The sequence below is a fragment of the Montipora capricornis genome, chromosome 10 (assembly GCF_036669925.1).
Source record: "Montipora capricornis isolate CH-2021 chromosome 10, ASM3666992v2, whole genome shotgun sequence".
Taxonomy (NCBI): domain Eukaryota; kingdom Metazoa; phylum Cnidaria; class Anthozoa; order Scleractinia; family Acroporidae; genus Montipora; species Montipora capricornis.
This window is the reverse complement of record NC_090892.1, coordinates 11,186,351-11,210,350: the sequence shown is the minus strand read 5'-3', so window position 1 is coordinate 11,210,350 and position 24,000 is coordinate 11,186,351. Positions and strand designations below refer to the sequence as shown.

Below are 24,000 nucleotides of genomic sequence, written 5' to 3'. Positions count from 1 at the left end.
TGGCCAGATATTTCCAAAGCCGAAAGACGAAATGGGCAAAGAAGAAATTTGAGATCTCGTGTATGACATTCCCTGCGCAGTATGTAGCAAGAATTACGTCGGAGAAACGCAAAGAAAATTTACAACTAGAAAAGGCGAGCATCAAAAGGCCGTCGCACGGCTACAAAAAGAAAAATCAGCACTTGCGGACCACGTTATAAATACGAATCATGACATCGCGTGGAATGAGGCCACTATTCTTAGAACTAACAATAACTGGCGACAAAGGAAAATTCTTGAGGCTTGGGAAATAAACTGTGCTAAAGACCCCCTCAACCGAGACGATGGAGCACTACTCCCCAAGGAGTATTTGAATTTGACTATAGCAGAAAAGAAAAAATGACACTAACTTTAGAATTTTAATTAGCGTTTTAGTTTACATCTTGGCTTTCGTGTAAATTTTATCTTTCACTTTCCCTAATGAAGGTTGTTGAATACAACCGAAACGTCGGAAAACGTTTTTATTGTACATAATTTATATTTCAAACACCAGAGTAACATATATTTATATATTTTTTATTTGCCAATGGATCCACCTGGCGACAAACCCAGTTTTAATGGTTCTTTTCTGATTTTAAAGCAAACCATTTTTAAGTATTATACTTATGAAACTCGATAACTGAGGAATTTTTATTTTAAGTTTTATACCGCTTATGGAACTCGATAACTGAGGAATAAAACTCAACAGCTATTACTCCTTCGAACATCTGATTCTCTAATTCTCCGGTTAAACATGAAACGTTAGTGACGTATTGGTAGATTTATTAATTTAAACACAGGCAAATTATTTTGTCAGTTAACTTTCAGGCTGCCGAGATGCGACTTGTTTTGCCTGGCATACACTTTTCTCAACAACAACGGTGATTGGTTCTTTTCTGATTTTAAAGCAAACCATTTTTAAGTATTATACTTATGGAACTCGATAACTGAGGAATAAAACTCAACAGCTATTACACCTTCGAACATCTGCTTCCCTAATTCTCCGGTTAAACATGAAACGCGTTAGTGATGTATTGGTGTATTTGTTAATTTAAACACAGGCAAATTATTTCTTAACTGTCAGGCTACCGAGATGCAACTTGTTTTGCCTGGCATACACTTTTCTCAACAGCAACAGTGAATTGGTTCTTTTCTGATTTTAAAGCAATCCATTTTTAAGTATTATACTTATGGAACTCGATAACTGAGGAATAAAACTCAACAGCTATTACACCTTCGAACATCTGCTTCCCTAATTCTCCGGTTCAACATGAAACGCGTTAGTGATGTATTGGTGTATTTGTTAATTTAAACATCGGCAAATTATTTCTTAACTGTCAGGCTACCGAGATGCAACTTGTTTTGCCTGGCATACACTTTTCTCAACAGCAACGGTGAATTGGTTCTTTTCTGATTTTAAAGCAATCCATTTTTAAGTATTATACTTATGGAACTCGATAACTGAGGAATAAAACTCAACAGCTATTACACCTTCGAACATCTGCTTCCCTAATTCTCCGGTTAAACATGAAACGCGTTAGTGATGTATTGGTGTATTTGTTAATTTAAACACAGGCAAATTATTTCTTAACTGTCAGGCTACCGAGATGCAACTTGTTTTGCCTGGCATACACTTTTCTCAACAGCAACGGTGAATTGGTTCTTTTCTGATTAGCAATCCATTTTTAAGAATTATACTTATGGAACTCGATAACTGAGGAATAAAACTCAACAGCTATTACACCTTCGAACATCTGCTTCCCTAATTCTCCGGTTAAACATGAAACGCGTTAGTGATGTATTGGTGTATTTGTTAATTTAAACATCGGCAAATTATTTCTTAACTGTCAGGCTACCGAGATGCAACTTGTTTTGCCTGGCATACACTTTTCTCAACAGCAACGGTGAATTGGTTCTTTTCTGATTTTAAAGCAATCCATTTTTAAGTATTATACTTATGGAACTCGATAACTGAGGAATAAAACTCAACAGCTATTACACCTTCGAACATCTGCTTCCCTAATTCTCCGGTTCAACATGAAACGCGTTAGTGATGTATTGGTGTATTTGTTAATTTAAACATCGGCAAATTATTTCTTAACTGTCAGGCTACCGAGATGCAACTTGTTTTGCCTGGCATACACTTTTCTCAACAGCAACGGTGAATTGGTACTTTTCTGATTTTAAAGCAATCCATTTTTAAGTATTATACTTATGGAACTCGATAACTGAGGAATAAAACTCAACAGCTATTACACCTTCGAACATCTGCTTCCCTAATTCTCCGGTTAAATATGAAACGTTAGTGATGTATGGGTGTATTTGTTAATTTAAACACAGGCAAATTATTTTGTCAGTTAACTTTCAGGCTACCGAGATGCAACTTGTTTTGCCTAGCATACACTTTAATTTCTCAACAGCAACGGTGAATTGGTTCTTTTCTGATTTTAAAGCAAACCATTTTTAAGTTTTATACTTATGGAACTCGATAACTGAGGAACTGGGAAATTTAGAATGCCCAATTGTAGCTGTGTAAAATTTCATTCCGAGCTGATTGATTTCCCAGCATGTCACAGGGAGGCACATTCAATATTAATCACACACTTATCAATTTCCTGCTATCATGATATCCTGATATTATAAAATTGAACCTAACAGCAATTATTTTACCTCGACGTTTGAGCGTGAGCCTGTATACCGGGAAGGCTTCCAGCACCAAATTCCCCGACGTCAACATTGTTTACTGCCTCCATAACTCGTTTGAAAACATCTGAATACAGAAATCCATGACATTCAGACGACGACTGCTCAATTAATCCCCCCACAGAGGCCAACCAAAGTTATTCCGTAAGCTTCGTCCACGTTTTTACCAGAATTTCGGACGGAGAGTCTAATGTGCAGGTCGCAGGTCGCAGGTCACAGGTCGCAGGTCACAGGTTGCAGGTCATTGTTTCACCAATACAGAAAGTATCCTAAGCATTCTTAAAAGCTAACCTTAATCCTAATTAGGCCTAAACAAAAGATTTTAGGCCTAAGGTTAACTTTTAAGAATGTTTAGGATGCTTTCTGTATTGGTGAAACAATGACTGCAACCTGTGACCTGCGATCTGCAGATTAGACCCGCCGAATTTCGGAACGTGATCACCATTTTCCCGCAAAAAATTACCGACTTGAAGGCGACAAATCTCTCTTCGAAAGAGCTGAAAAAACTTTCCTTCGACAAATTGGCTAACATTTTACCTTGGATGCCAGAGGTCTTCTCGCTCACCAGCGGCGAGGAGCGTCGAAGTAGTGCTGGTCGGCGAGAGACGACGGCGACCTGTACCATGTTTCCCCGGGTGAGAGAGTTAATCCACAAATCCTATAGAACAAAAAATGGTTCCGTGTCCCAGCACTAACCGCCACTGTCGATGCGCGCAAACGAACTGAAATAGATTTGTGTTCCCCACAAAATTCATCTCGTCTATGAACATGGTCATTCAATAAAAAATTAACTACTTTTTTCTGCTTAACGTAAGTTCACAGTACAATCTGATCGATCCTGAATACTTTAACACTTTTGTGAATACGAAACACCTTTTGTGTTATGTTTTTAGCCTTTGTTGATGGATATCTACACCATCAGGAGACGTCTAGCCGAGAATTCCTGAGTCGGCTTAAGCTCCTCATGTAAAACTGTATGTTTTTTACTCCTTCAGTTACTGTTAAAACGACGATGATGATTAATGAGAGCCGTGCATCGGTGACTTTGCCGTTCAGCTGCTACCGCATGTGCGTGTGTAACCAATCCGCAACAACGACCAGTGAGTACTAATGTTATTACTACTACTACTGCATACTACCACCACCACTACTACTACTACTACTACTACTACTACTACTACTACTACTACTACTACTACTACTACTACTACTACTACTATTACTACTATTATTACTACCACTATCACTACTACTACTACCACTAAACTACCACTACCACTACCGCTACCACTACCACTACCACTAACACTACTACTACTACTACTACTACTACTACTACTACCACCACCACCACCACCACCACTACTACTACTACTACTACTACTACTACTACTACTACTACTACTGCTGCTACTACTACTACTACTACTACTGCTACTACTGCTACTGCTACTGCTACTACTACTACTACTACTACTACTACTACTACTACTACTACTACTACTAGTACTACTACTACTATTGCTACTACTATTGCTACTACTATGGTAGGGTTAGTACGACACGTGAAGTTCTTGGCAAAGATGAGATTCATCAAACTTCATGCAAAGATATACAGATCTATGGGGCGGCCACCTTACAGGCCAGGTTTTTTTTTTAACAGAAACGAAAGAACACATTTGCATACTAATAGTGAGAAATTTCTGGAGGATTAGGTCACTGATTTCTAAAATTGACATGACTGGATGGAGCATCTATTGTTTGCAGCCAAGCACAACAAATAGGCCTTATTCACGATAGCCGCCATGTTGGTTTTTAAGTTGTCATGCAAATTAGTCATGTGTTATGCTGGGGGGCAAACATTGGAAAAAAGGCAAATTGCGGAAAATCGGCTCGTCGAAATATTGAAATAACATTGCTAAAAGTACACTTTAGAATTTAGAATTAAGTGCCTTTTATAATAATTTTATATCTTTTGATTACCTTTGAAATTTTGACTTTTATTTCGTTATCTGCTCATTTTTCACTGAAAAAAACATCGAAGTAACTTGTGTAATCATTCTATTTTACTACTTTGGTGATAAACATTCAATGAACGTGAAACAAATCATCTGTGTGGCTAAGATGTTCGTTCTAACCTCTCGAACTTGGGTTGTTTGCCCCCTCAGAAGTGTGTAGCTAATTTGCATGATAATAGCAAATCCAACATGGCGGCCATCGTGAATAAGGTCTATTGCATTGGCCATGTTGGCACAACCTTGAGACCTCAGTGTAAGAGTTCAAGATCGCTCTCATTTGGCCAATCGATTTACTGTGTTATCTAAATTTAGAATACGGTTCCCACCAAATTATAACCAACCTGATCGGTCTGTAACCAACTAACCACACGAGGAGTTAAACGTTTCATATTTCCCGCCATTTTGGCGGTCGGTCGGTGGGCCGCACTTTCCCGCCAGAACACCGCTGAAATTTCACGGGATTGCTCGTGCTTTATGCAAATTCATGGATCGTGCAAAGAACACAATGCCGCCAAGTTTTTTTCCGAAAAAATTTAGCAGTAGCCGTCCTAAAAACAGATAAAACCGAAAACTGATGGGCCACATTCCATCGCAGGTCGAGACTTATGAAGCTTTAGCTCGAAATTGTTTCCAACAGGATGGCGCCGCGGGCTTCAGTTAACAATAGGTTTTTGCGATCCAGTCTCTTTTCTTAGACCAGTGTTGGGACAACCAGGCCCCAGCTGTTCGAAGAATGGATAGCGTTATGCACTGGATAAAGCACACATCCGCGGCATAGCTCAATCGGTTTTGCTAGTGTTTATTCGCTGGATAGTGAACAACTGACGCCAGATGGGTACCGTGCGTGACGTCATGCGCATGCGCTCTATAAAGAATCCCATAAGTTTCAAGCTTTAATATCACTGCGTGTAAATGTAGATTAGTTTACTTTAATGTAAAGCGTGCTTCTGTACAATTGTTTTGCAGTGGAGATTAGTCAGGTTGACAGCGTTAGTACCACGTCAGTAAGTGCAACGTCACTTTCACATACCACCAGCTCCATCTCTTTACCCAGTGTTAGTATGTCAGACAATTTTTCCACCATTTCGATGTCAGTGACAGCGCCGACTAATTGCTCAATGCCGCATTGCTGGGAGAAGGTGATCTGCAACTCACGTGAGTAAAACGTTCTGAGGAGTGGTTAATTTTCAAATGGCGCCTTTTTCTGCGAGGGACAACAATAGCAGTTAGTGTGATCCATTCGTCAGATAAGTGCAGATATCCCCAGCTTTGCAAGCAAATGAGATGTATGTCATTGTTGATAAGAGTCACGAACTGTCTTCTTACTCTTTTCTTCGATGTTGACAGCATTTTCATCCAGAAATGCAGGCAGTAAATACCGCAAAGGGTCACCATAAATCGAAGCTTCAAGTGAACATTCACAGGGAAGAAACCTAAATTTAAATTTGACACTAACAAGACACTTAGTGACGTTTATCAAGATCTAGTGCTCATCTCATTACTTACAATTTTGGACTTGAAAGTGAATTTGGTTTAGGACGTTGGATCTGTAGGCGCATTCACCGGTCTCACTCTGACCTCAAGCTAACGATTCAGAATTTGAATCCACTGTGTGTCGTAAATAGTTTAGGGTTTTGAATGTGTTTTTGAATGTGAATATTGTTTGAATATTGCTTATCGTGGAACTTGACAGAGGGTACTTTGGCCGATCATAATAAATGATAATAATTAATAATTAGAAATTTATAGAGCGCTTTTTTCTCGGAGATCCAAAAGTACTATTTACATAATCGAATATAATTTGAAAAATTATGTACAATACAAATGACTCCAGATTAAGTCTAGAAAATGGTAACGCTATGTGCTCTTCTTTGCCACGCGACAAATTTGAGGTATATGGGTTTACCTAGATGCACCGGTGACCGTAACTAGGCGCTATGGCTACTCTTAGCGCCCAGTGAAACTAATGGATTTTAACAATGATTTTATTTCAGATGCTTCCGTCATCACTCCTTCATTACCTACAGCGGTGCCACGACCTTCCGTAGTCGCACCAACGGAACCGTTCACACCCACGGAGCCAGTGTGTGCCTTGCCGACAGACTGCAACGGTATGTTTTAAGGGAAGTAGGACTGAGACTGCCTGACGATAAATTCTATTTCGCACTGTCTGAATCTTTTCCGTTTCTTTTCTTATCTCCGAACGCATTTTCTAAAGATAGTCTTTATTTGCCACAACACGATCATACTTAAGAGCGTCGCCTTAGGAGCATCGAATTAGTTTACTTGAAAAAATAACTGTAATAAAACGTTTAATAAGGAAGAAGGTCAAAGATAGCCCGGGTTTACAAGCAAAATTGCACAGGTAGGGTTACCCTACCACCCGGGACAACTTTGTGTGCTTGGTAACCGCCAGCATCGCAAACACAATGGAAACCGCTAAAAAGTTGTCCCGAGTAGGCGAGTTGTCCCTAGCAGAGCTTTTACAAGGCAGCCAGGGTTACCCTAGCATTCAGAATGGGTTACCCTAGCGCCAGGGTAACCCTAGCTGCCTTGTAAACATGTCGATGAAAAAAAGAAGAAATGTGTGAGTGCTAGGGTAACCCTAGCACTAGGGTTACCTCTCTCCTTATAACAGGGCCTTAAGATGGTTGAGGTAAAGATTTTTTGCAAAGCTTTCAAGTCAACTTGGATTAAGAAATATCTCGACCAAATGCAAAATAACCATACAAAATGAAAACTATTTTTGACCTGCAACTGCAAGATCTCGGTGGTGCTACCTTTTTTAGGGGTAATCTTAATAAAAACGATTTGTCCAAAGTCGGAAAAGTATCGGATGCATGTTTTCCTGCAAAACATTTTACAAATTTGGTCCGAAATTAATTTCGAAGTTTACATGCCCTCTGTCACCCGGCTACGGTCACAACCTCTTTGGTTCAATTCTTTTGTATGAGTCGAAAATAAACCAATATACCACGCACTATGGGCTACTAAGGGAATTAAGGATCGAGAAACGTTTTTTGTCGTTATATTTTGTTGAAGAAATGTTCTGGCCATGTTTTTTCTTGGCTGCGAAACGTCGTTTCAAAAATAGCTCTTTCACTCCTGTAGTGGTAAAAGACCAAAATGGAAGATGTAGTCTCCTAATTGTGGATCTTGTGACACAAAAACTTTCAGGTGTCTGCAACGGGACCAATTCAACATGCATTGGCTGCGACGGCGTACTGAACAGCGGTAAAGTAAACGACGCATGCGGAGTTTGTGGGGGCAACGGAACGTCGTGCACAACTATCGTGAAAAGTATTCCAAGAACAATTGCAAATTGTAATGCCACTGTTTGGGTGGTCGGGGCAGGATTGGACGCTGGTGTTAAGATTGTTTGTGGTCTGTATGATCCAGTCAACGGAGGCCTGCCTGTATTCAACACAACGGGTAAATGATTATGAAACAATATTTGTCTTTAGGATTTTCTGGGTGAATTGCTTTGCCAGTATATAAAATGTCAGGCGTTTATTTTAAGAATAGGCCATGCAGGACTTGAATTTCAACAAAGATATCATTTAAAGTAGGATATATAGGGGATATTACATGGCTGCGCGAGGATACGAAATTTCTCTTGGAGTGTTGAAAAATATTTTACAACACGAAAGTCATCGAAAGGCGCGATTTTCATATGTAACCATAGCAACAGTGATCTTTTCAAGTGTGAAAATTTATTTTCACGTGTGAAGATATGTTTTCGCGCGAAAGCTCTCTTGGTATTTCATTGGTGTTTATATAAGAAAAGTGCTATAACGCTAAAATGGATTACTTGGGAATATAAATTTCAGTGCTTTAAAATATTACTACAATATTGATCTCCCCACCTAAAGTCTTTTCACAAAATTATCAAAATTAGCAGTAATTTGGACCCACGCGACCGTGAGGCATGGGTCTATACTCGATTTTACGTCACAAACTGCTTTGCAATGCAAAACTTCTTTGAAAACAGGAATGCAAAGCAGTTTGTGACGTAAAATCGAGAATAGACCCATTCCTCTCACTTCAAGGTCGTGGCTCCAAATTACTACCGCTAGTGTACGTGGCTGGCACTGCACAGGAAAAGCGAAATTCTGAGTAATAATGGTGACATATGTTTGCTTTGGATGGGGAGATTTATATTAGGAACAAAAAATATTTGAGTTCAGATGCACTTTAAAGTGCTAGTATGAGCAATAAAACCAATCGTTCTTTTTCTTTGGATTTCAAAACAGTGTTAACTGAACACTAAGTGACCCAAAGCTTTAAGCCTCAACTTCAAAAATACACCTGGAATTTTCCTAGGAGAAATGACGTCAAAAACTCACTAGTTTAAGAAAGCATACACGGCTGAATTAATATGCAGAACGGGAGTTTCGGGCTTGCAGACTTATAAGCTGCATTGTTAAGCTGGTAGGTAAATGACGTCACTTTTCCCCTAATCCAATCCTCTGAGGTCCAATTGGATAGTTTTGAACCTGAGTAATGGCGGACCGTGAAATCCAACATTCAACAGCCTTGAAAATCAAAGCTCAAAATCTGAAAAAAGAAAGTAAGGGATGTCTGGAAAGAACGAAGGTCCTCTCTTAGGGTTTACATTGTTGTTTAAGCAATAGAGGATGTTTTCCGTAATTCCATAGCCTTATCTAAACTCGAGAGGGAGTTGGGAGAACTCGAGGCAGCTATGCAAACCCGAGACGCAGTCGAGGGTTTGCATAACTGTCTAACCCTAACCCTATAATTTTCCCAACTCCCCCGAGTGTTTAGATGAGGCTATGGAAACACGGAAAAAAGTCCTCTATTGTTTTTATAAAATATTCCTCAAAGATGATTCGACAAATGAAGGAAAATGCTGGGGTTTTTTTTACCTCTTGATTGAAACAGATTTTCTTGATACACGCTCGTATTTCCTACCAGCCAATCAAAACGCACTTTCATCTAAACACAGCTATTGACCAATGAGAGGGCGCGTACTATCCTAATCATTTTCTAAAATCAAATAGCTTTTCGACACTACAATAGGTCACATCACTGCACTGGAGAAGTTAAGCAAGGGTGACGACGACGGATTCGAGAACGCCACTAAACAATAAGTTTAATTAGCAAAAAGAATGGCTCTGCACGCCCCGTAAGTGTGTTTTACATACATTTTTTTTTACTCCGTAACTCGCAAAACATCTGCCATCTGCGTGTATTATATGTTAAACCATCGAATAAGATGTATATATAAATATTTCAAGGAATGGATGGTTGGTTGGTATGTCCATTGATTGATTGATTGATTGATTGATTGATTACCGAAGGCGGCCATTACTTTGCTTTCTTCACACATGAATTTATCATGATAAAACTAATATTCATTTTTTCTTGAATCTCCTTTTAATTAATTAATTAATTTTTTTTTCACTTTTAGCTAAGTCAAGGAATGTCACTCACGCCCTTTGTGACTTTGAATGGGATAATTACACCGCGGGCGAGTACAACTTGTCTGTCACAATTGTCTATCACAATCAAACTGTCATGAAAATCAATGAGTCGCTTTCTGTTTATTATTATTCCTGTTCTAACTTCACTGTCACGAATGTTTCCCCGAGCGAGGTTCTGATTGACGCATTGCCGCGTTATGTGACCTTAGCTGGCAGCGGATTTTTGGATTGGGCAGGCAGAGAGACGGTGTGTTTTATTGGCCACCATAGAATTACAGATGTCATGTATGTTGATGCCAACAACCTCAAGTGCAAAGTAAGTGGTGCTTAAGTCGGCCTGGAAAATCCGAGAAACGGATCCCTTGGGGTCCCTCGAAACTTTTCGGGCGTATTTCGGGTGATAGAAAACGCTTTGTAGCCTCAAAAGTAAAACTTTTCAAGTCATTAACTTTGCAATTGTTTTTTTTCTCTGATGTTGAAAATATGTTCACAGATCATTCAATTCTTGAAAATGAACAGATCGCAGTTTCATGAAATGCCTTCGGGCCCGAAATGTTTTCGTGACTTCCGAGAATGGGGCCTCTGACGGCGAGGTATTCGGGATAGCGTTGGAAAGCGATTGCTCCAAAATGGAAAACTGATCATTTGAAAGAAGCGAAACCTGTGTAAGAGTCAGGAGCCCATGAGTAGCTACTCATACTCCTACTCATGGGCTCCTGTAAGAGTCCATTCTAAGGCGGAGCTTAAAATCCCGAAAAGGCAACTCGCCTTTCCATCATCATTGTAAGGCCTAGTTCATTCAAGAAATCTTTATTAAGAGTAAGTTTTCCCTTTCCTTTTAAGCCTGGTTTTCATAGGCGACGCAAGCACAAGCGCAACCATAAGAAAATCATACTAAGTGAAAACGAACGTCGACATACGCATCAACATCAACCACGGCCTCCGCCATTTTGTTGAAATAAAAATAAATAAATAACCTTTATTTAAAGAGGGTAACACCTATTACTATAAAAGTATTCTCCCTAGTGGCCCTCAGACGCGGGAAATCTGGAACGAGTGCTTTCATTGGACAGACACCGCCAGACGTAGCTAATGCTGTGTTCAGTTCGTTTTTACACAACGCAAGCGAACACAAGGAAAAGAAAAAATTTTGATCCTTGTGCTTGTGCTTGCTTTAACCCTGTTTTACGGTGAAATAACCGCTCTTATGCTTGCTCTTGCCCTTGCGTCGCTAGTAAAAACTAAGCTCTAATCTAAGCAGAGTGGAACTAAGTGAAAAGACTGAGGTAAATCAAAGAAGAAAATCCTCATGTCGTCCGGTAGCACCAGAAGTTAATTGTTTAAGCCATGATGTCGTTTGCGTTTCAGATCCCGACTGTCCCTGCCTCGACCCAGTTCTCATTGTCAGTCTCCATGGATGGTGGTCGGAGACGTGAAGGGTTTGTCAACCTCACCGTGTTTGCACCTGCGCCAAGCGTAACGGCAGCAAAGTTCACCGACACCGCTGCTGAAATTGTTATTTACTTTGAAAAAGAAGTCGAGTTTACTGGAATGGCTTCATGCAGCCTCTTTTTCGACATTGCCAACGTTACTATGCTGGGCCAGAGTCCTCGGTGCTCTTTGAAAACCACGCAAAAATTGGAGATCTTGCTAGGTACTGGCGCTACAATTTTGGTCGGTCAAAAGTTGACTTTCATGGATAACGTCTTCAAGGCCCGCGGTCAATTGTTCAGCAGATATCTGAATGGCTCCTTCTCAGTTGGCCCGCCCGACATTCCATTGAAACCTATACCCAGAATTACAGGTAAGCAAGCAAAGGTTCGGTTGAATCTGAGGATCTTTAGAAATGGCGACTACACCTTCCAACAACGAAAATAAATGTTATCTAAGAAAAAACGAATCTAAGGGAAGAGAACCGCTGCAAAAAACACTAAAGTGGTTTTCCTGGAAGATGTGTTTCAGATATACATAGAGCGGTTTTCAATTGAGTGTCGAAAGTAGTTAGCGAATTGCTTTGGTTTTGCATTACGTCACTCAATGGTTGGTTCAAAGTTCTCGCGCCACTTTTTCAACCAATTAGAAGTGAAACGCGCTTTGTGTCGGCTACGTGTAATTACTTCGAATTTTGATTGGTTACTGGATTGTCTCCGTCCTTTTTGATTGGCCAAAGTAATTGGTTTTACGGGAATCGATTGAAACTCGCCCTAATGAAGACAATACTTGGCTAATGTGATTACAATACTCGGCTAATATAGTCGTGGGAGATAGTGCGGCTCAGTGGTTACGGCACTTTCCTTGAGATTCGGACATCCTAGGAACTAGACCACGAGCCCGTGATTTGGAGCTTGCCTCTCCCATACAAAACCTATGAGTCAACCTTTGCACGTATCTTTCTATTTTTAGAACGCCACGAGTTCTTTGGCTCTGCACTGCACGCTTGTTGTCGTTGTTGTTTTTGGATGTCATTGGCCCTTAAAGACCCCTACAGGGAGGGGTCACATAATAAACTTCTTTGACATTAATTTAACTCATTATAAAACTAAGACGTGCCGTGAATTGCATACCGCACACTCAGGCAGCACATTCAGCATAATTCTTCATGCTGTCCGCGGTCCTTGCCATTTTTGACGATGCCATTCTTAGTAACCAAGCCTTTCTTCATAAATTAGACCTGAATGGTTGAAATTGCAACTAAATGTCATTGTTTTATTTACGGATTAAGTCTAAGCACCCCTTTTTATTCTGTTAGTTTTCAATGAATTGTTAGGGTTAGCTTCATTTAAATTCTTGAAAATGGTTGTGGTTGGGTGCGTTTGCACTTCAACCATTGAACCGAGTTCGATTTAGCTCACCCATCTTTTCCATAATGTTCTTGCTGAAAGTTTTATAACCAGCTCGCAGACGGTAGATGTTGTTGTTGCCGCGAAACACGTATCAGACGCCATATTGGAGGCGCGTAGGATAGGTCTGGGCCGGGTGACAAAATAACGGGGTGGGGGAGAGGGCGAGCAAAACCGCCTGCCCCAAAACCAGCCTTTTCTCGCTAGCTGCCAACTTTCACTTTCCACTTCTGCCCACTTTCTATTGAGCTTCCGGTTACATATCGCGCCACAAAAATTTACCAATAAAAGTAAGAGACCGTAATAAAGCTGTCAATCGCTTAAAGGCCGCCGCACACTAGCCGATTTTTTGTCTGCCGACGGAAAATCTTCACTTGTCCCCCAGAGTGCGGTTTATTCAGACAAGTTTGCCCGACAAGATCGGGGCTTGTCGGACGATATCTGACAGTGCTAGATCTCAAAATGTCTTGTCGGGCCTTGTCGGGTAGTGTGCGGTGGACCAAGATTTTTTTGTCGGGCCTCGCGCGCTCTTCAACCAATCAGGAAGTATCATAAGAGTCACGTGAGCAAGTGTCTTTTCCAACATGGCGGAGATTGAACAGATTTTTCGAATAGTGGACACCTGAAAAAGAGCACAAGCTTTTGGATGAGTCGGCCCCAAGCCTCGGCGCAGTTAGTCGCGACAAAAAGTCGGCTAGTGTCGGCAAGCTGGTGGCCCGACAAATTTTCAGCCCATTTCTCCCAGATAACAAATCTGAAGTTAAACGACAAAAAACCGGCTAGTGTGCGGCGGCCTTAAGTGTACAGTCGTAAACAAACTTGCTATGGAGTGTCTACTTGCACCTAAAAAAGGGGTAAATAATGTAAGCAAACCGGCAGAAACTGCAGCAAAAGATAAGTGTAGGTTTTGCCCATTTCGAATTCTTGTTCAGTTCGGAAAGTTTGAAAAATCCGTGAGGTCATCTTCGGGCGCCATGGGCCATGGGCAAACTGTCGGTGTACGTTGGATCAGATCGGCAATTCATTCCTATCGAAAAAATATTTTCCAACTCAATCCGTAAGGCCATGGAAGCTTTCAATGGTCTAAATATCCGAGAGGAAAAATATTAGATTTCAGTTTGTTCGGATATTTTGCCTTTATTCTTTCAGTATTTGAATTCAAATTAGTGGTAACTACAATATTTTATTCCATTTTTTCCAGTATTACGTCTACATCCATTTACTACATGTATATATATATTTACATAGCAGTAATTCAATGTCAACTCTCACTGTTCATTGTATTTGAAGAAGGCTGGTTTAGCCAGCCATATATAGTACGTTGCGTTGTATCGGCTCTTGCTCAAATTATTTAGCGAGAAAACGTTCCTCTAACACTTGTTCCGCAGACGAAAAACGAAAGGAGTGTCCTCAACTCTCAGGAGTTAAAGTTCGGCTGCCGAGCATAAACTTAGTCCAATATAATGCTCTTGAGCGGGCAAATGACCAAAACAGAAACTGGTCTGATCAGCTCTCTCGCTGACAGTGCAAACAGTGTGAAAATCATGCTTCTTCCAAAGCCTGTAGGTAAAACTGCTAAAATATCTTCTCCTCTTAGGAGACTTATCACAGCGGTTTCCTGTCTTGGCTTTAAAAAAAACCGTTTTTCCTTTCGAATCTAGAAAAGACAGTGCTCTACTTATCGCTCGCTTCACATCCCCTATAATTTTTTATGGTGATATCTCTTGCGTGACTAACTCTGACCATCAAATGAAACGTTATTGTTCTTTTGACACCTACTCGACCAATTAGAAACCCCGTCTGCTGGTGGACGGGATTTGACTTTTGTCCACCGAAATCATGGGTTTTCGGGCCGCCTTTTTTTTTTTTCCCCGTCGTCCCAGGTCTTCCGACTTCCACCCGTCCAAGGGCGACCGAAATACAAATTACCGCCCGCAAGCAGGGTAAAAGTCTTTAAAAACCAACGAATAAAATTCTAAGTGACGAACACTCCTAATCTGGTCCTAGATTTTTTTTTTTTTATTTGCAAACGACAAACTTAACAGTGAAAGTTAAACGGAAATGAAGTAAATGATTTATTTCTCATCAAGGAAGCCCGTTTTGTTTTCTTTCTATTTTGCCTACAGTAATGTACCCACAATCAGTGGCAAAAGTAGTTGGGACGCTAGTGTCAGAATGGGCCTGAAAACCTCTCAGACGTCAGAAACTAAGCATAACTGTCAAAATTCCACTGAAAACTTCAAAATAAAACTCCCCCCCCTCCCCCCAATCAATGTTGAAATAGACAAGGAAATGTATGTTCACTATTGGCAACATTGTTCTGGGGGGGAGGGGGCAATTTTTTAAACTCAGTTAGAAAACCAACTTGAAATGCTGAGTGTCCCAAGACTTTTGCCACTGATTGTAGCTCCCGTGCTAAGAAGTGTAATTACTTTTTTTCATTTTAGGTCCAACGACGCTTTCAAAGTGTGGAAATTTGACTCTCTCTGGGCTCCTGTCCTCCGGCGGTGGTGGCCGTCGGCTTAATTTCCTATGGTCTCTTAAACCGAACAGCACAGCAGCTTTTAACATAACGAATTCAGACCGTGTCCTGATTATTCCGGGGGACTTGTTGACAGCTGGAGCATCATACGAGTTTCAACTGGGAGTGTCCAACTTCCTGAACCCCACATACTTTGAAAATGTCACGCATTCGGTCGTGAAATCACCTGATCCTGTTCCTTTTCTCTCTCTGAGTTCTTCCGTGAATCTTGAAACAGGAGAAGTCTTTGTTTCGGAAGACCTGATCATCAAGGTCACAGCAGAAGTAAGTGTTTAAGTGTGAAGTAAGTGTTGGTCATTGTTTTACCTTTTCAGGGGTTGAATTTAAAGTCGGTTATCGGCAGTTTACCGTCGCCTACTTGGACTGTCACTGCTGGTTATCAATCTAACACCAACCCCAAAGAAAATCTAATTGAAACAACCTGTCATATACTGTGTGTCGATCAATGGAAACATTATGGACTCTTTCGTTCTCTTTGCTTCCATATGAAGTACAAAATATAGGGGAATATTTGCTTACATTTTTTGCCCAATTATCACAAGGCTATCGTTTTCTAATCATTGAGCCAAGAATAAAGTACTGGACCCTGTTGTTCAAAAGCCGATTAATGCTAATCCAAGATTAAAAATTAAACAAGGAGTTTACTTCTGTACTCCCAAATGCTGGTCAACGCTGATATTCGGCAAAACTGTCAATCTTGAAAAACAAAAATAAGCAAAAGAAACATACACCAAAAAGTTGAAAGCGTAAGACAAAAGTTTACACTAATCCAGAATTAAGTTAATCGGCTTTCGGGCCCTGGGAGCCGTTTCTCGAAAGTCCCGAAACTTTACGGGCCATTTTCGGTTGTCACAAGTCCCTTTGTATCTCAAGAACGGAGAAGATTTAATTCGTCAAACTGGACATTTATTTTCCTTTTTGTAACCTTAAAAACATGTTAAAACATAGGCTTTCCAAAACGAGCGGTTGCCAATTTCACAGATGGCTTTTCTCGGGACTTTCGAAAAACAGACCCCAGGGGGGCCGTTTCTCGAAAGTCCCGAGAACGTTTCGGGCCCGAGAAACCAGCTGTCAAACTGCAATATGTCTATTTTGAAAAGATGATCCTTTAACATGTTTTTAATGTAAGAAAAAGTAAGAGGATTGCGAAGTTTGGTGGCTTAGAACCTCGGCGTTGCGAGGATATGAAGGGAATTGTGGCACCCGAAATGGGCCCGAAAAGTTTCGGGACTTTTGAGAAACAGGCCACTGGTCTCTATTTTTGTTCAACAACGTTCAACGTGTTGAATGGCATATTTCAACATGGCATGACACACTGTTCAACGTGTGTTGAACAACAGCTGCAACATTTGTTGATCAACAAATGTTGAACCGTGTGTCACCGGCTTTAGCAGTGATGCTATGAAAAGTCGGAATTTTACAAAGAATGTATGGAATCATTGGCGCTTTTGACCATCCAAGAATTCATCAGTTTTTGATGGCTAATAACTGGCGATGGAGATTTAACTGAGTTTAACAAGTTCTTTTACCTTTTGAATTCAGTTTGTAAATACCATGATCCGTGAGCAAACTCGTGTGTTAAGGACGGTGCCTACTAATTCAAAGGTATTTTTGTGCGGTTTACTGACTATGCGGGAAAGGCAGATCTTAACAAGTGTTATTGAAATCCAAAAAGAAAATTGGGGATAACCACGCATTTTTCGAAGATAATTAATCAACAATATTTGTAAAAAGCTTTAAAATACAAAGCAATGTATGGCGTTCTTTTCCAAATTCAAGCTTAATTATCTCTGAAAAATGCGTGGTTACCCCAATTTTTTTTTTGGATACCAAGAGCACTTGCTAAGTTCTGCTTTCTCCGCATAGTTTTGAACCGCGCAAAAATATCCCTGTATTATTAAGAACCGCTGATAGGAAATCCGAGAATCTCGAGATGCGCAGAACGTATCCGCAATAACAATAGTAGGCACCGTCCTTAATGAAACAAAACGTGAAAAGAAGACTGCCATACATGGTAATTCTCTAAGATCAATGACACTTAAGCAGGAGCGAAATGAAGGCCTGTGAAGCGTCCACGCGGCTTTCGCGCTTAGCAACCTCCCGCGTGGAACGAAAGTACACGGTGAATCGTTTCCTATTTGTTAATTATAAAAATTATAAAATAATTAGGATAGTGCGCGCACTCTCATTGGTCAATAGCTGAGTTTAGATGAGAGTATGTAAACGCGGCTGTGACATCACACGAATTTGAACATTGGTTATGCGTTGTCAGGCGCCCGTTTTGATTGGCTGGCAGGAAATATGAGCGAGTGTCAAGAAGATCTGTTTCAATCAAGATGTAAAAAACCCAGCATTTTCCTTCATTTGTCTAATTATTTGTGAGAAATATTTTATAAAAGCAAGAGAGGACTTTTCTTCGTTATTTACATGGCTTCATCTAAACACGAGGGCGAGTTGGGAGAGTTCGCGACAGTTATGCAAATCCTCGACTGCGTCTCTGGTTTGCATAACTGTCTCGAATTCTACTCTCTTGTTTAGATGAGGCTGACTTGTTCTGTCTCCTTAATTCTGAAACTATGGCGTACTCCTTTCTCTAAAGGTTGCACCCTGTGTAAACAACTCCAAGGTGGACTTCCTGTGGACCGTGTCCTGTCCTGATGAAAACGCAAGGCAGAAAGTGGAAGACAGTTTCTCCTTTATGATGACCAAAACCAAGGCCTCGCTCAGGATAGCAAAGGGCGTATTGACTAGTGACGTCATCTGCACGTTCAATGTCACTGGTAGTATGAGCTACAATCCCAATGTTAAGAGTTCAGCCTTTGTGAGCATCAAGGCAGTTCCCACTCCTCTTGTAGCAGCCATAGTTGGAGGTTTGCCACATTTGCATTTTTCAAGTTCTATAGTTTCAAATTAATATTAGGAAATCAGTGCCCTCGCCATTCACTCATTCATTCCATAGCCTGTTCCAGGCTCCCAGATAGTCGGGAAAGCGAAAAAGCCTGGAACAGGTTATTCATGCCATGATGTCTTGTTCTATGCCTACTAGTTACTAATTGTTAACTTTAATATAATCGTCTAGCCGTTTTCCTTTTCTCCAGCTCTCGAACATTCTAATGAGGCTGAGATTACAGTTGGAAAAAAGTGCGATAAATTTGTGATTTGGGGGATATTTGAGGGTTGGGAGAGATTCATGAGGAAAATGTAATTTCTGGAGTTCGAGTGTGTGAGTAAAGGCGCTTTTACCCTGTGCAAATTTTCGTGCAGTTTGTCTCGCAACGCTATGGCGAGATTAGCCTGCGAACAGGCTCTCCGAAAGCCACCGCAGAGAGTGCGGGTATGGTGAGACAGGTTGTAGCATAACTTGCAATGGCCAAAAAGGTTGCGAGACAAGTAGTAGAAACCGTTGCAGGAGGTAGAATTGCGAGCAAAGCTGCAAGAGAAATTACCAAGTGTAACAGCGCCTTAAATCTAGGGTAAGGTCGTACCTCTTTTTGAACACTATATTTCATTGGCTGTATAGTGTCGGACTTCCCATTGTTTTCTCTGTTAAATCCGTTGTTATCTTTGTTCGTTCTATTGTTCTTTTGGCCAATCCTGAAGCCCATTCAACTAGGTACGACACGACCCTGAATCTACGGCAAAGAAAACGACAGGGCCTGGGTACGACTTGTGCAGTGCATCATGGGTATCATACTGTCCATTAAGCCCTAGCCTGTCACGAAGCGAGTCATTCTGAGCCTGCACTAGTTACCACGACGCTAATTTTTACAAATATACAAATACACTTTTTCATATGCTGTGTATATCTTCTTTTATGGATTTACTGTTTTTTTGTGACTAGCGAGAAACCCTTTAAACCCTGGAGAGTGTGTGGCACAGCATTGGTTCGGGGAATACCTTTCCAGTTTTTTTCTCGAGGGTTTTTTTGGTTTTTTCGTTTCCTACGGTGTGATATCTTTACGCAGTTTATCATTTGTTGTTTTTGTGATATCTATCGCAAGTTGTTCACGCCTGCCACTAGCTAGTGCGAGGCCAGAGGAAACCAAAATAAAGCAAATGGATGGCATTCGTATAATGTCACGGTGTAGATGAGTTCCATACCTGCAACCTCGTTCCCAGGGTCTCTCTTCCCTGCCTCCCTTGGTCGTTGGAAGAGAGACCCTGGTTGCGGCTGGTCACGTGAACACCCAGAATCTGGGTGGTAAAAAAAATTGCTGGAAGGGTGGAGCAACAGGGTTTTTGATTGTCACAGTGACAAATTTACTAAGGCAGGGAGAGAGCGGTATGTCGCTTGACTCAGTAGTTTTCGCGCTAAAATCATGTTTCAAAACCAAACACCAAAAAGTTTTTTACTCTGCTGACTCAAGTTTATGTAGGGTTTGTGGTTGCATGTGTTTCCTCTCTTTCCTTCAGCAATCGAGGCAGAATTTGGAAAACTAAGGATTTCCCATAGCCGGTAGGAAGAACAGCAACTAAATCTTTCTTTAAATATATACTTTCCAGGCAAATGACTTGTTTCACTTTCAAATTTATATCGTCATAGCCAGCCGAAAGTAGCGCCTTCTGTACAATTCTCATAAACTCGAGCGCCATTTTTAAACCAACAATTGTTCAACTTCACCTTCCCCCGGATGGTATTTTATCGTCCTCTCGACCAAATGTACTTGAGTACCCACCCACCCTGCGGTTTTGAATGGATAGATGGTCACGTGACCAGCCGCAACCAGGGTCTCTCTTTCAACGACCAAGGAAGGAAGGCAGAGAAGAGAGACCCTGGGAACGAGGTTGCCCTACCTGAAAACAGGTATGTTGTGATCCGAATTTTGCTTTTGCGCAGGTCACAGACAGATCGGTCTCGGCAGCGGAATCGTTAAATTAGATGCAGCGACTCAGACAGTGGATCCAGACAGTCAATCGAGTGTACCTTTGAGCTGCAACTGGGGATGCCGAGATCAAAATGACGACCTTTGCTATTCGAGTGCAAACGCAGTCTTGATATTTGGCTCAGCTATTATTGACTGTAAATTTGACGTACAAAGTAGTGAATTTACTGCAGGAAAGACTTACAATATCAGGTACGTCTTCACTGAGGGCTGATATGAGACTAAAAACTGACGGAAGACACCAAACACTGTCTCCTAGAGAGCGTTTTCACATGACGTCACGGCGGCCATGTTGGTGTTCCAAAACAAAGAAATGGCGGCCATGTTGGTGTACCAAACTATGTCAAACTAATCCTCCGGGAATTGAACTCTTTTTTTATGCAAATACTTTCGTTTGTTTCAGTATTCCAATATGGCTGCTGGTGACCTGAGTGAAAACGCTCTATAACTTAAGGACGTTCGCTCTAATTGTTTGTGCGCAACTTTTACTGCGCAGGTAACGCGACTGTAATATGTCACGTATTACTTCGAGCATTAGATAAGATCTTATGGCGACAAAAACGCCGGGGAAAAATTTCCAGGTCGGATAAGGAATGGCACATTTATTTCCAATTCATCATGAAACGTTAAAGAGAAAGGACCGGGAGGCCGGGAAAGGTCGCTAATCGAGTAGTGGTTGAAAGTTTTGACAAACTCGAGGAAGGTTAGTTCTAGTCAGCGAGGTTGCGTAAATTTAATTAGGTTAGTTTTTTAAAATGTGTTTATTACGTTACGAACTTCTTAGTTCAAAATGAATGCATGTTTTTGAAGTTCTTTTCCTTTACTTTCATAAAAATAGAGCAGAATTATCTTTTCTTCCTAATCCACTTGAATAGAGCGGACCTATGAGGAAACAGGCAGAGATTATATTTCACAAAAACCACACTCCAGAAAATGAGCGTGACGGCAATAGAGAGATATGATACAAAACACTAACCAAATAAAGATAACGCCTGCTTGAATTTTAAAAAAAACCTTTAATTCACTACTTGCACAATCCCATTATACACCTCTATTACCCCCCCCCCCCCCCCAAAAAAAAAAAACGTTTGCAAAACCACTGGTTACAATTTCTCCTGGGACATGAAAATGTCCCAAGAGAAGTCGAAAACAGTGCCTATGCAGATTTGTGGGGGGTAAAAGAGGTGTATTATGGGATTTGTGCAAGTAGTGAATCGATCGATACTGTCTTGGGTTCCAGTCCTTCCCCGACAGGTCACGCAAAATCGTGACAAACTAAATTTTCCAAGAGCTTCGCAACATCACATCGATTTTACTCGTTTAGATCATCGGTGACCCCTATTTTTTAAGACACGAATCACTTTCTCTTCTTACAATCTACAAAATATGATGAAATGAAAAAAATCACAATGTAAGAAGTTATCTTTTTTAACATTTTTCTTTCCGCGTGTCCTGAGTTCCGGAAGTAGTTACAACGGGTAGCACTTGCGATAACGCTCGTTCAGGATTAACTTTACTGTTTACGGCATCCCCAGCCGCATATAGTTATCTAAAAAAACCACTCCTATATTTCCGTGCACAGAAAGCTTCGCTCTAACATATTATTTTTATGATTTTCGACGGATGAGTAGATGAGGCTACATCTCGTTATGATGACCTATCTGTCGAAATTAGTGCATTTTTCCCTTGCCTTTTTCTCCGAAACAAAATCGGTGACCCCCCAATTTTTTTTCATTTTTGGAATAAGTAATTATGACCTAACTTCAGGCGAGAAATGAAACGAATTTCAACGTGGAAAGATTTTCGCGCGAACGTCCTTAAGCCTAAATAAACTAATTATTTAAAGTTGATTATAAGCAAAACACAAACAACAATGATAAACATGGTAAAACAACGCATTTTATAAAGACTTGACGTTTCCTATGCTGAAACAAGTAGTTTTCAAACATTGTAACGCTTACTTTTTAAAATGTATGTTGCCTGGCATAATATACGTCAAGTCTTCAGAAATGGCGTTGGTTTACCACATTTACAACCGCTCTTTGTTTTATTTTTTGGCCCAAATACTCAGTTTATTTATTTATTTGTTGATTTATTGATTGATTGATTTATTTATTTATTTATTCATTTATTTGCAAATGATCACATAACACAAAGCAAAAAGGGTATCGACAGAGACGAACAAAGTCCTTGTATAAAATCAACCCACACTTTATACCCGAAACGCTGAGTAAATATTGAGATGGATCTGTTTGGGTTCTTCACAAACATAAAGGCATAGTATGAAGCGAGCCAAGGTATTTGCTTCGGTAAAGAATTCTGTGTCTGTAAGGAAAAAATATGCATTTATATGTCAGTCTGATCAGATGGGCTCGGGAAGAATTGTTGTTCTGGTTAGGGCCCTGAATGGCGACACGACTTGTGGAGTAGACCTGTCTTTAACTTAAGTTTATAGAATCATAGTTGCTGCTGAGAACTATGTGATTTACGCTAAGCTATTATCAAGATAATCAGACTATAAGTTAGTTGTGAATGCCCAAGAGGCTGGCGGAATGTACTCGTTAGAGCTGTTAGTGAAGTGTAATGACTCAATGACTATATTGCATCGATTGTTTGAGATCACCGCCGCTACGTCTTGTTTCCGCGAAAATCTTGCGGTAGCCGTTCTAAAAATAAACAAACAAGGAAACTCATAGCCCTCATTCCATCGTAGATCGAGACTTCTGTGTTATGAACTTCTCGTTGTGTCTAACAAAAATCGCTTTAGGACCACCGTAAGGAGAAACCGCTTCATCTTGAGTTGAATCTCAAAAGCTTAAGAACAACTTCTTTTAAAAAGGTCGACTCGGCTTTCCCGACGCAGGTGTTTAAAGTGTTTAAGGGGGGTGGCTCTTAACTACTAATCCGTTGCCATAGACCCCTTCAAATAGTCATTTCTCGAATTCCTTTAACTCTTCAGTTATCCTTTTTTGCCAAATGTGTTCTATCTAACATACCTTTGTATGATTCGACTCACAACCATATTTGGTCAATCACGTGACTTTTAGAATCTCTGTATGATGGCCAATTTACATTATCAAGTCCGTTGATAAAACCAAATTTTTGTACAAAACAGAAAATGGCTAAAAACTCAGCGAGTTAACTATGTTGTTCTCATTTTTTTAACGCAACAGTATGAGAACATTCTAACACAAAATCTGTAGCATGGATTTTAAAAGAAATTATTTCACAAAACATTATGACATCAAAAGGTCCTTCTTTGACACACTTTCCAAAATATCAGTTCCATTTTCTGTCCAAGTAGAAATTCCATGCTACAGTTTACGAAAAGAGATGAGACGGTTCCCATCCGTTTAAAAAACTGCCTCTTCCTTTCGCACGGCAGAGGACTGGGACTAGTTGCGCATGCGCATGCGCCTTCTGATTGAAGTGTTGACAGATTTCCATTGAAAAAGGTCCTTCATAGAACCACCCATGCAACCTTTTTGTAAGGGTCTTTTACTAAAAGCTTCCTTAGCAACCATTGTCTTTATGTGGTTAAGTGCCACCCCC

At 40.5% G+C, this 24,000-nt stretch overlaps 1 protein-coding gene across 1 annotated transcript in view; it reads left to right on the top strand.

Annotated features, from left to right (window-relative positions):
- LOC138020293 (uncharacterized) overlaps positions 1-24,000 on the top strand; it is a 46,036-nt gene that overhangs the window by 4,615 nt on the left and 17,421 nt on the right. The window contains exons 3-11 of the mRNA XM_068867298.1: positions 3,717-3,821; positions 5,706-5,894; positions 6,734-6,850; positions 7,917-8,171; positions 10,171-10,499; positions 11,552-11,987; positions 15,471-15,829; positions 18,165-18,435; positions 20,403-20,640. Of these exons, the coding sequence (XP_068723399.1) occupies positions 3,717-3,821; positions 5,706-5,894; positions 6,734-6,850; positions 7,917-8,171; positions 10,171-10,499; positions 11,552-11,987; positions 15,471-15,829; positions 18,165-18,435; positions 20,403-20,640 (2,299 nt within the window). The remainder of the gene's footprint in view (positions 1-3,716; positions 3,822-5,705; positions 5,895-6,733; positions 6,851-7,916; positions 8,172-10,170; positions 10,500-11,551; positions 11,988-15,470; positions 15,830-18,164; positions 18,436-20,402; positions 20,641-24,000) is intronic.